At 39.9% G+C, this 11,830-nt stretch overlaps 1 protein-coding gene across 1 annotated transcript; it reads left to right on the top strand.

Moving 5' to 3' along the window:
* Positions 1-1,019: 1,019 nt before the first annotated feature.
* Positions 1,020-11,826, top strand: LOC118754007 (the record flags this gene model as incomplete). The annotated part of the gene is made up of 6 exons (XM_036488879.1): positions 1,020-1,564; positions 6,614-6,845; positions 6,977-7,041; positions 7,182-7,744; positions 7,821-11,736; positions 11,803-11,826. Coding segments are annotated over exons 2-6 (4,662 nt in total), but the record flags the coding sequence as incomplete, so codon positions are not given.
* Positions 11,827-11,830: the final 4 nt, after the last annotated feature.

The raw sequence follows: 11,830 nt of genomic DNA, 5'->3' as shown, positions 1-11,830 counted from the left end.
GGTGGAGTATCTAAATGTCCCCTTCGCTTGCTTACTACACATTCATTAGCTCGAAGCTATTTTTATATCCCACTTTGGGAATGCTACTAAAAGTGCATAGCTCAACGGGAGCCGCAATGAATGCAATTTCAGCACAGCAAGCTCCCAATACTCCCTGACCCATTTGGTAGATAATAGACCAAACCACAAGTTGAGCTGGTATGCAATGCAATGCAAACTTTCTCCGCCAATTTCGGGGCAATCGATTTTTCGCAAACAATGCAGATTACAAAAAAATGCACTTTCAATCGGACCTGCGCTAAGTAATTATACAAACATAATTTAATTCACTGTGCTTATATTTTTATGTCATGGATTTACCTTTTTATTCACATAAACGTATGCTTCCTTTTTATTTACTTTATTTAACCACACCTAGTACACAAATATATCCCAGACAAAAAGATGCTTTCGTGAGTCGATTTCCGTTAACAATAAAATACAACAAAGGAATGTACGAATTTCATGTACATGAATTTCGGCACATGTCGGGGTTGTAAGATAGACGGTTTTTTTGGTACTAAACGAATTTGCAACGCAACACAACACAGAAAATATATGCATGTATCATGGAATACATATTAATAATAATAATAAATGGTATTATATAGACCTGATTGTCATTTCAAAGCATAAATCTAAATATTCTTTACAATATTCACTCAATTTAAAAAGTTAAAATATTTTTAAACAAGTGCGATTTTATTGCAAGCCTGCACTTCGGGAATGACAAAGAACATAAAATGTTATCGATAACTTTTTTCGACATTTATGGCACGTGAAGCTCGGGTCATAAATAAAAATTTGCTCGGCGAATTTTTTTGTACTCCTGCTTAAATTTAATAACGACGCAATTTAAAAACAATGAAAAATATTTTATTTTTTTGCAAATTTAACATTTTAAAGCGAAATCATACTTTCAATTGCTGTCATGCAGTTTTTCTTGACGGCAAGTAACCGGTTTTGTCCAGGTTTTTGATTGCGCCATACCTTTTCCTTCCTCTGGCAACTCTGCAATGCGCTAGTCTCATTCAATTTTCATAACTTGTCTGGGCTTCGTGCAAATTTAACAATTTTATTTTGTGATTATTAATGTGAATTTATGGAAGAAAATATTGCAGAAATGAATACAAAGGTGAAAATATCAAATATAAAAATGAAATTACTATAAAATTACCATGAAAAGCCTTTAAGGCGTAAAAATAAGTTGTGGGCTGCAAATGAAAGAAAATTGTGCAGTTTTTTGTTGGGGTGGAATGACAGATAAAGAATAAATAAAAGAACGGAGTGAAGTATATAAGGAACAAGAAAAACAATAAGCGTTGCGGTGTAGGAGGCGGTAGGAGCTCAATTTCGGCCAAAGTGTAGTGCTAAAAACAACGGAAGTGTCTACGGTGTGTTAAATACGAGTTCCAGCTTCATTTGAATTTTGTTTTTGCATCGTGTACATAAGCCTGAGCAAATATAGGTGCAGTGTGGATTGCTGGTAAATAGGCTCCTTGGGCAAGCAGTCAAATCAGAAAATGTAAGTATATATATACATGTGTAAGTAGGAAGGGTGGTGATTTCCGTGATTTAAAGCGCAAGAAATGGTAAAAAACGGAAAAAGATATATAAGAGATGTATGTATGCACGTGTGTATGTATATGTATTTATATATATACATACACATATAAATGCGGGCAAGTGGCAGAAATAAAAGAAGCAATAAAACGTTAAAAGGAAATGCAAATACATAAAAGACAAAACTACAGCTGAGAACCAGGGCTGCCATCATTTTCTAAGGTATTATAGTAACTAAAAAAAATTTCAAAAATATACTGTTATTAAAATATATATAGTATTTTATTTAAAAGAAAAAGTAAAAACGCCTTTACGTATACATCTTTTTCTCTCTTATGCATTTCTTAAGAAAAATATATTTCTCTGCACTCTTGGCAGTTCTTAAGCATTTCTTCATAAAGCTTAGTATCCAGCTCTTAAGAAAAGCAAAAACTCCATATAAAATGACGTACAAGAAATGGCTAAGAAATTTTCTTGAGTCAAATTTCCTTAAGGCAGTACGCAGTTCAGAAATTTAGTACGCTTTCTACTACGGTTTTCTAAAGTTTTTTGTGAAAAAAGAGCACAAGGCAACCCATACTTGCAACAGAATTATATGCCCGTGCCATTATTTCTTGAGGAAAGAGTGAGGCAACAGGCTGTGAGGTATAAAAAATGTCAAAATTCCTTGGACACACACGCGAAATAATGGCAATTTTTTCTTGACCGTTTTCTTAAGAGCTGGATACTAAGCTTTACGATGAAAGTGTCGTATGCTTTATCGCAATAAAAATTTAAATGATTAAATGTGACTGGGGAAATCTGTTGAATAATTATTTTAATATGGTGAGACAGTTTTGCCAATCTGCTGTGTGAAATGAAATATTTTTTTGACAGCAGTAAATTTTTGATAACGGCAGATTTATGCGGTATAAAATATTACAAATTGAAGTGAAATTAATATTTTAAGATAATCGTTGATTGCAATTCTATTTAACAAAAAATTACACACATCAATAATCAGAAATTAAAAAAATTAGGTAATACATTCTCATGCCCAGCTTCACCAACCATTTTTAAAACTTATCAAACCATTAAAATTTAAAATGAAAAATTTACCGAACAAAACTCACTTTAATAAAAACAAGGTTTATTAAAAAATCTTTCTAGCAAATTACTGAAATATATTTATATGTGAGCTAAGCCCGTTCAAATAGCGCTGTAACTAATCTATTTAATGTCATAATTTATTACAAATTTAGTTAAACAAATAAATAAGTAAATATATATACAGTAGATATAATATAGTACACAGACTGAAATAGTACAATATTATATATTATAGTACGGTTGGTAACCCTACTGAGAACGCAGCTGTTTTTGTTGCCGTCATACGAGTTTGCCGACAGACGGTTGTTATGTATGCATACATATATAGCAGTGGAGAAGGGGCCGGTGGGGTTACATATGTATATATGGACTAAACTGCAGACTAGATGATGCGCCTAACCAGGGTAAATAAGAATTATGTATATACTAAATTCGTGTGTGTATTGTACACTATCTACATACATATGCTTTTCTTTTGGTGAGCTGCTGTTTCATGATATCAGCTACCGGTAGCCTACTTGCCTACTCTTGCTAATTCTTCTATTATGTACTAACAATAATACCCCATTATTCATCCAAAGATATCCGGCCTGCGAAATGCATTTGCATGTGTGCATATGTACATACATACATACATACATGCATATGTATCTAAAACAATGATGGGCAAAACGCTACTCGCGAGTAGCGTCTGCGTCGCAGCGCTTATACGTATACAGAAACGACGCAGCGAATTTCAATTCAGTCTGCTTTCAGTTTTCATGAGAGTGACACCACGCTTCGCCGTTGAATATTTTTATTCGTAATTTTAGCGCGTTGTTGCCACCTATATATGTAACAATGCCCAAAATGGCTGCGTATGAGTGCCAATTACAGTTTTTGGTTTTAAGAAAAGCCAATAACGCCCAATGCTTGTTATGTGGTAATACGACTACTTGGAATCGTACTTTTAATATAAGGCGACATTATTTGTCATGGTAAAAAAGTCAAACTGCCGAGCTGTGTAAACCAATTTAAAGTTTTTTGTAATGGGTTTTATGTATATATGTATGTACGATACGGCAATTTAATATATTTAGTATACTTTATTGAATACTGAGTTTTTACACAGTTTAGAAATTTTAAATTCGTGAATTTTGTTGTTGAATAAACTATCATTTTTTAAAACATTAGTTTAATGAAATTTAATTAAAAAACTTTTCATGCACGTACATATATACTTATAAAAATTAATTTCATAATTCATTATTTGAAATTATTTCTTCATTATTTTTTTATTATATTATATTATTTTCGTTTCATGTTCATAATACAAATTAAATATAAATTTGTAAGAGCGTTTTCTAACACGCGCAAAAAACGACGCACTTTTGCACAATATAGAAAAGTGGCAACTGTTACTCAGCGCGATTCACGAATACCATGACAAAATGAGACTGTATTGGTGTGCCCATCTATGATCTAAAATAAACATATTTACATATAATATGTAGGCAAAAAAAACGTCTAATACTAGGTTCACATATAAGTAGATTATCCTCATTTTCGAGCTTAACTTCCTAATCTGTAATTAGAAAAAGAGATTAGCCATATAAAATTCCTCCCTTGTTAATCTGTAATTATAAAATAATCTCAGATTTAACCGATAACTTTTCGGTATCCAGCCTAGTTTTATCGATTGTTTTTGCGAAGAAGAGCAGAAATGGCAAATGTAAAAGTAAACAACAACGGACGCTAGCAAGGAAAAGAGGGTTTTAAAGGTATTTTTTAATAAAATGTTAAGTTAAAATATATCTATATTGCTTAATATAGCAGAAAAACGTGATCACGGTGGCACAGAGAAGAAACAACTTTTCCTTGAGATGTGAGAATAACAAGCACAACAAATTTGAGGGCTAATAATCTGAGATTTGCCTGTGTAAACGGGGTGATTAAAAAACGAGCTTTGATTGAGGTAATATTGATATGTGAACATAGTTTAAACTCGAGTCAGAGCTGATTAAGAGAAAAATTGAGTACGTATAGTATGTTGTAAGGGCTTTAATAGTTTTTTTTTTTATTGATAGACTTATATGTAACTACTTTTTTTTGTGCGCGCTAAAACTTGAAAATCCCTAAAATAGAAATGACGCTACAAAACTAGATTAATTTGTCTGTGGCAGCTCTGTCGGAGGTTACACGGTAGGGATGCATATCGGCAATTAAAACTCGATATATCGGTATCGCGATCCGATTTTTGGCCGTATTTTCTATTATCAAGGACACATTTTGTATTTTGGCTATAATCAAGGACACATTTTGAAGTCTCATCATCATGCATTCCACGCGTAGAAGTTTTCTCACTGAGCCAAATGTATTTTGTTAAATTTTTGGCGAATGCACACTTAAACGATTCCGAAAATCTCTTAAAAGATTTTGTAAAACAAATTTCCTCCAAATTCCGGATACCCCAAACTTTTTATAAACACTTTAGAGAGACTAAGAATCGGCAGGGTGACCTTAAACGCATTCGGAGAAAGTACGTATTCCAACATCTTTTTGAATACGTGACCCATCATTGGAAGAAATCTTTAAGGAAGTAAGCGGTAACAGTTATTTCGAACGAATAACGTCAACAAAGCCAAAACCTTTCTCCCAAGAAGTATTAAATGACTTGATAAGGGTTCTAGTACTATCTAAAGAATCTCCAGAGGTATTAGATTTTAAATTAAAAGAAACAACTTGGCGTGAGGCGCAAAAAAAGACGAGAGTTCCAGAATTTCGATTCACATCTACTCACAAAAGAGTACAGTACCTTTAAAAATACATGAATGAAATTATTTTATTATATTTAATAAAACATAAACGAAATTTTATATTTGCCTTAAACTATTTATAAATAAAATCTAATAAAAATCAAACATAAATTTGATAAAAAAAAAGTATATTAATTCGAACAAAAGCTGTTTTGCTGAAACGAATTTTTTACAACTAATTTTTATTTTCAACCCAAGAAAAGTTTCCAGTATTTCAGACATCGAAACAAAATATCGTATTCCCTGTTATCGATATAGATTTACCGATATACTGACCAACGATATTGGTATATTAAATAGCGTGTCGGTATCTCACATCCCTATTACACGTTTTTTTTGCTTCGTTTATGTATTTAGCGGGGTAGCCAACACTCCGGAAATTTCAGTTTAGGTGATGTTTACGGTGATTAAATCCACTAAAAAGTTCCTTGCATTTTAAATAAAATGTCATTATAATAAAACCATCTTTCAGATTTAGGCGATTATTGTCAAGGATACCAGATGTTCCTACATACCTATATATTTTTGTAAATCAGGTATGAGAAGGGTTTTAAAATTCGATTTTTTTTTAGTTTAGTTTTTACATTTTTTTTCCTTCTTATGCCTTGTTTTGTTTTGAAACCAGCTTTTGATAAGGTGAGGTTAGAGTTGTTATTGCAGTCAATTTGCTTTAACCCATAGCTGGTGCCGATATTTTTTCCACATTTTTGGTAACGAAGGTCCAAAATTACTCCAATTGAAAAAAGCAAATAAATAGATTTTAATAAACAAATTGTAGTAACAGTTGATATTATTTTAAAATTACATTTTTTTAGATACAATTTAAAATTTTCTTTGCGATATTCTCCTTATCCTCGTATGATGAAATCAACGTAAAATTTTAATTTCATCTCTATATTATTAACCTTGCGATATACTCACTTAATAACTTACAGGCCCGAATGGACCCCACAATACCAGTTAAAGGTTAATATTTATCTTAAAAGGAAAACTATTTACATAGTAAGAATTAAATGTAATATTTTAGTAAACTATTTAATAAATTTAACATACATACGTTTGTACCTTTTTTGTATAAAAGTCAATTACATTGCCCTAAATTTCTGGCATTCTCTTTTGAAAATTAGTTCTACTGCTGACGCGACTAGCAACTTTTGACTAAAGTGCAATCAATGCAATTATTAAGATTGGAATTTTGCGGCAGCAAAGTGCAATAAAGCGCATTACCTACAAATTCGTAAGAGCACCAGAGAAAATACCATAAAATGGAGAACAATGAAGAAGAAATCCGGCGACATCTGCGTCACGAAATTGAAGTTCCAACCTATCATCATGAAATGGAAATCAACAGTGCAGGGCGTAAGTAAAATAGGCAAATATTTTCTCTTCGAATGGTTTTCCTTATACATATGTAGTGTAGATGTATATACATATGTACTTCTGATTATTTACCTCGTTAGTATATTTTTTAATCCACCTCTTTTTTTCAGCCGGTACGTTTGGTATAGTCTACGATCGCGGCGAGCGAACATCTACGTTGGGCCTGTCAATCGAAGTAAATAATATACCAGTTCGCTTGTGGTTTGGCAGTAGTGAGCTAGGCATTACAATATGTAGACAGTTAGTCACTCACGCTTACCATCCACACGTATAAAATTAATTATTAGTAAAATTTTATCTTCTCCCTTATTTTAGCAAAACCCCTTATCTTTTTACATGAGCACACCAGCTGAATCTGCTGCTGCCACTGCTGCAGTGGCTAACTATCACAACATGCACAACTATCCGCCTTCTGTGCTGAGTCCACATACGCCACCTAATGTAACATCACACTATGATGCTACTGCCACACCGTTGTCCTATGATGCAACCGCAAATATCTTACCGCCCTCAGCACCAGCTCAGCCATTGGTTAGTGCTATTGGTGTACAAATGTATGCACCAGTGCGTCATCATGTGCATCATTACAATCATGTGCATTCGCATCGTCATTCTTTGGCGCATCGGCCACATCATCATCCACATGCACATATGCTTCCACACTTGCAACAAACCCAGCATCAGCATCAACACCATCATCACCATCAGAATCAACACCAGCATGCACATTCAACATCGGCGTCTCTTATGCAAATGGACGGCGGTCACTCCCCCGAACGTTGTGCCTACGATGCATGCCATATACGACGTGATCCTTATTTGTTGTGCAATAAATGTTTGTCGAACACATGCCGCTGTTCGCATAGCAACACCGGAAGGTGGGATTTTTTAATGCCACAAATATAACAGTTCTAACATAAAAATATTCCCAAAATAATTTTCGTTTATTTGCAGACTAAATCCACCGCCTTATGAAGCAGCACATGGCGCAGATCATGTTCATACCACACTTCTTGAGCAACAACAGGCCGAGCAAACACTTATGACAGCTAGTAGCATTGAAGAAGAAATGCAACGCGTTGAGCATATGGATATTGGTGTGGGGCCAGAACGAGCATCTGTAAATGTCGCCACAAGTTCCAGTTCGGTGCTACACTTGCAAGACTCTGCAGAGGCTGCTACCGCCGTTGCAGTGAACGATGAACACGATTATGCCATCGGGAATTATTGGGTGGCTGATGCCCAACCAAGTGCTGGGGCTATATTAACAGCAACGGCCTCAACTGATGCCGTCACTGAAAAGACTGAAATGAAATGTAAAAAAGTACTTGCCAATTCTACTCAAAAGTGCAATGCAGTTACAACAAATGGAACCACTGTAGGTAGTATGGTGTACAGCTCAGAGCCTCATCAAAGGCAATTGCCACGCACTAGTCAAACACGTACCCCACATTATGCCGCAGTGTCTACTATAACCAGCAGCGCATCTGTAGCTGATGCCATCGCTGTCGGAGATGGCAATGCCTCTGTTGATTCCTTGGATGATGAAATGATGGTTGCATCAACTACAACAGCAGCAAACGCATGTACAGCCGAGGAGTGTGAGGACCCCTCTTTAGCAATGGATGGCGCCTCTACTAGCCGACAAGCTTTGGTGGCGAGCAGCGCCGCAGTAGGAATGAGCAACGATGAATTCATACATCCGATTTCTGAATCGAACGAGGCGCTAGCGCAAACTGATGGTGCACGCAACACATCCCCAATATCGCTAAATACTAGCGATGAAGTAACATCCGCTTCCGATACAGAGCACGCCAATTTCGCGGACACATGCACCACAAACACAGCCACAACTACGCATGCCATTAAAAAGCAAAGCAAGCCCTCGAATGTGGTGGGCTCAAGTGGGGGCAACGAAAGCAGTGTCAGTGTTAGTGCTGGTACTGCTGGAGAAGGCAGAAGAAGCGTTAGCAGTTCGATCAGCAATCGTGGCTCGGTGGATAATATGGAAGACTTGGCCGACATGGATGCGTTGCCCAGTTTCAGTGGTGTATCAAACAACAATTGTGCCACCCCCAATCCGGGCAATGATGAAGCGCATTCTTCAACAAGCTTTCGCTCGCTTGGTAGCTCAGCATTTTCCCTATTCAATGGCGACCATAGCCGCGCACCAAATCGGACCGAAGACGATGGCGGTGACGATGATGATGACGAGATCATCTGGAATTTGCATAAGCCGAGAGCTCATAGCAATACCAGCGCTGCAGGCGGTGTTCAACATGAGAGACACAACCCGCATGAGTTTTTACGTTGGCGGGAGCGTGAACGCCGGCGCATACTCGAGCGCGAACAACAGCAGTTCAGGCGCGGTGGAATTTCAAACGAGCTGGCCTGGCTGCGAGAGTGTCACGCAGACAGCAGAGATAGGCTGGAGGGAGTCTACTCACAAGAGCAACCCACCAGCAGTCGTGCAACAGACGGCACATCGAGTGCCGCAAAAATACCACGTATCAGCAGTAGCGGCCTAAGAGGGCAGAGTGTTGGCGATGGGTCTGATGTAGTACACGAGTACAGCGGCGGCAATAGCGGGGACTCCGCCGACATGCATACCGCACGTCGCAAAATTTGGCGCATGCTTAATGTGCACGAGTCCAGTGAAGTGGATGAAGTACCGCAGCCGATGTCTCCGCAGCAGCCTCCACAGCACGCTAGGGCTCTGACGCCGCCCAGTAACTCAGCACCGACAGAGATTTGCGCGACAATGGAGCCAGGTCCGTATGTTATTACCTACGCCGGACACAGTCAAGGCCACGCGACAGAAAACAGTGTGGTATTGTTGGAAGATAGTGACTTGGACGAACACCCACATATATATAGCGCGGGCTATAGAATGTCGGCTCCAGCTGATCCTGATGAAGTAGGTGCCACAGTTACAGTGCCCACAGACGAAGCGGCAGTGTCATCACCTTCAGTAATGCCACACTATTTGGATGACGAGCAGCCTACGTATTCCGGTGCTGTGGCTAGTGCATCGATTGCTGCTGATACCTCTAAATCCGCCGGTAAGATCACCACAGCCAGTGCGTCCGCCAGCGCAGTCCATAATCAATCATCCATAGACGAAGAAAGTGGCGACGTCGGCAGTACAGCTGTCTTAACAGCGCCTGATTTGCAGTTAGATTGGCTGTCGGACTCAACAGGCGACGACGATGATGTCGTTTTTGTGCATTCCACTCGGGAGCCAATACTCTCTATTGATTTAACCACCGACGAAGATACGCCTGCGCCAGCACCGCTTGGTAGCGGCGACGTTGGATCTGCAACTGAAACAAATGAATCTGCAATCGAAGCATTAGATGGCGCACATCCGAGTTACTTACGTACCGCGACTGTTGCAGATGAAACAGCGTCAGGTCCACTTATTCATCCCTACGCGGTTGTTCCCCCAGGCTATCAACAATGGGAGACTGCTGGACCGAGCAATCAGCAGCAGGCTCTTTCTAATATGGAAGCCGAAGCAGCTATGGCCCAGCGGCCGCCCCATCATCATGATTGTATGAGGCATGCTGTTTATCAGCCACAGCAGGCCCACCAACCCCAGCACCAACGCTTTTCTTCACTGCTGCGCAGTCGATACTACAAGTACATACCGCGCCCGGCACCGAATCCATTCTACGAGCCACAACAGGCTCACCAATCACAACATCAGCGCCCAATGCTGCACGAGTTGCCGACGCACGGCATATGTCCGGAAATGCGACGGCTGCGCCGTTCACCACAGCTGAATATGCCGGCTGCAGCGGCGATGGGTCGATCCGCAATACCTGTGCTGCGTTCTGGTGCCACGGCAACAGCGCCAGGCACAGACACCACCATAATTTCAATACCCACCATTGAGGAGGTCTCTTTGCAAGATTTATTTGGTAGTCGCGTACCCGCCGCTCACGCGCCTATTCATCAGACTCGCACTGAGGGCAATAGTTTTCTTTTTCCCACGCGTCATGGCGCTTCACGCTACGCTAGAGGTATATCAGCTGGCGGTATAAACGAAGGTGTTGAGGCTGCCGACAGCGTAAGTGGCACAGCCAGCAGCAGCGGTGCTACCTACCCAAGCGCGCCAAGTGGTGATAACAGCAACAACAGTAACAGCAGTCCACCAATACCGCAAATAGCGCCATTTTATCTACACTGCCGACGCCCCGACGACGATATGCCGCCGCTGCAACGTAGCACGCTTCATACTCAACAAGAGCCACCGCTCATACCTTCGTGTTCATTCAGCCGAAGTCGTTCGACATTGGCTGGTGCGGCAGCTGCTGCTGCCGCTGCTCAAGCATTTGCGCAAGCCGCCACTGTCAACACGGAGCACATGCGCGGCGTTTCGCCTACAGCGACAAGCTATGTGTCTGCAGCTGCGGCAGCTGCGGGTCCGCCATCAAATTCGATTCCAGAGGCTGCTTCGCTCGCTCCCGCAGGACACCTAAATGTTGCCGGCAGCAGCGGTGCCGTTGGCGGTGACGAACGTGTTGGTGGCATGATTTCCTATCCAACGTTCGCCGTAAATGCCCGGTCGCGTGTGCCATTCCTTCATCATCCCAGCGGCAATAGTAGTGCAGCTAGTGCGAGCACCTCCAGCCATCACGGTGGTGCCCATCATGGCGGCGCAGCGCCACCATATCCGGTGCACCAAAATCTTTGGTATCGCCAACAGCATATACAGGAAATACATCGCCGACATATGACGCCTACACCGATTGATCTCTCCTCGAATCCACTCAATTTGACAAACAGTTTCCGTTGGCGCTCACAGCTACCGAATACTTGTTCGTGCGTGCATGCCAGCAATGGACCGGTATCCAGTTTGGATCCAGTGAGTAGCAAACTAAGAATGCGGGATGAATATATACATTTAATGTGTTTTCTCTTTGCTTTCCAGGCCTATTATCCATATGAGGCACAACAAC

Source organism: Rhagoletis pomonella, unplaced genomic scaffold, assembly GCF_013731165.1.
Source record: "Rhagoletis pomonella isolate Grant_MI unplaced genomic scaffold, Rhpom_1.0 Rhpom_scaffold_03187, whole genome shotgun sequence".
In the NCBI taxonomy this organism is placed as follows: Eukaryota; Metazoa; Arthropoda; class Insecta; order Diptera; family Tephritidae; genus Rhagoletis; species Rhagoletis pomonella.
The sequence above is the reverse complement of the archived record's forward strand: the minus strand, read 5'-3'. Positions and strand labels throughout refer to the sequence as shown.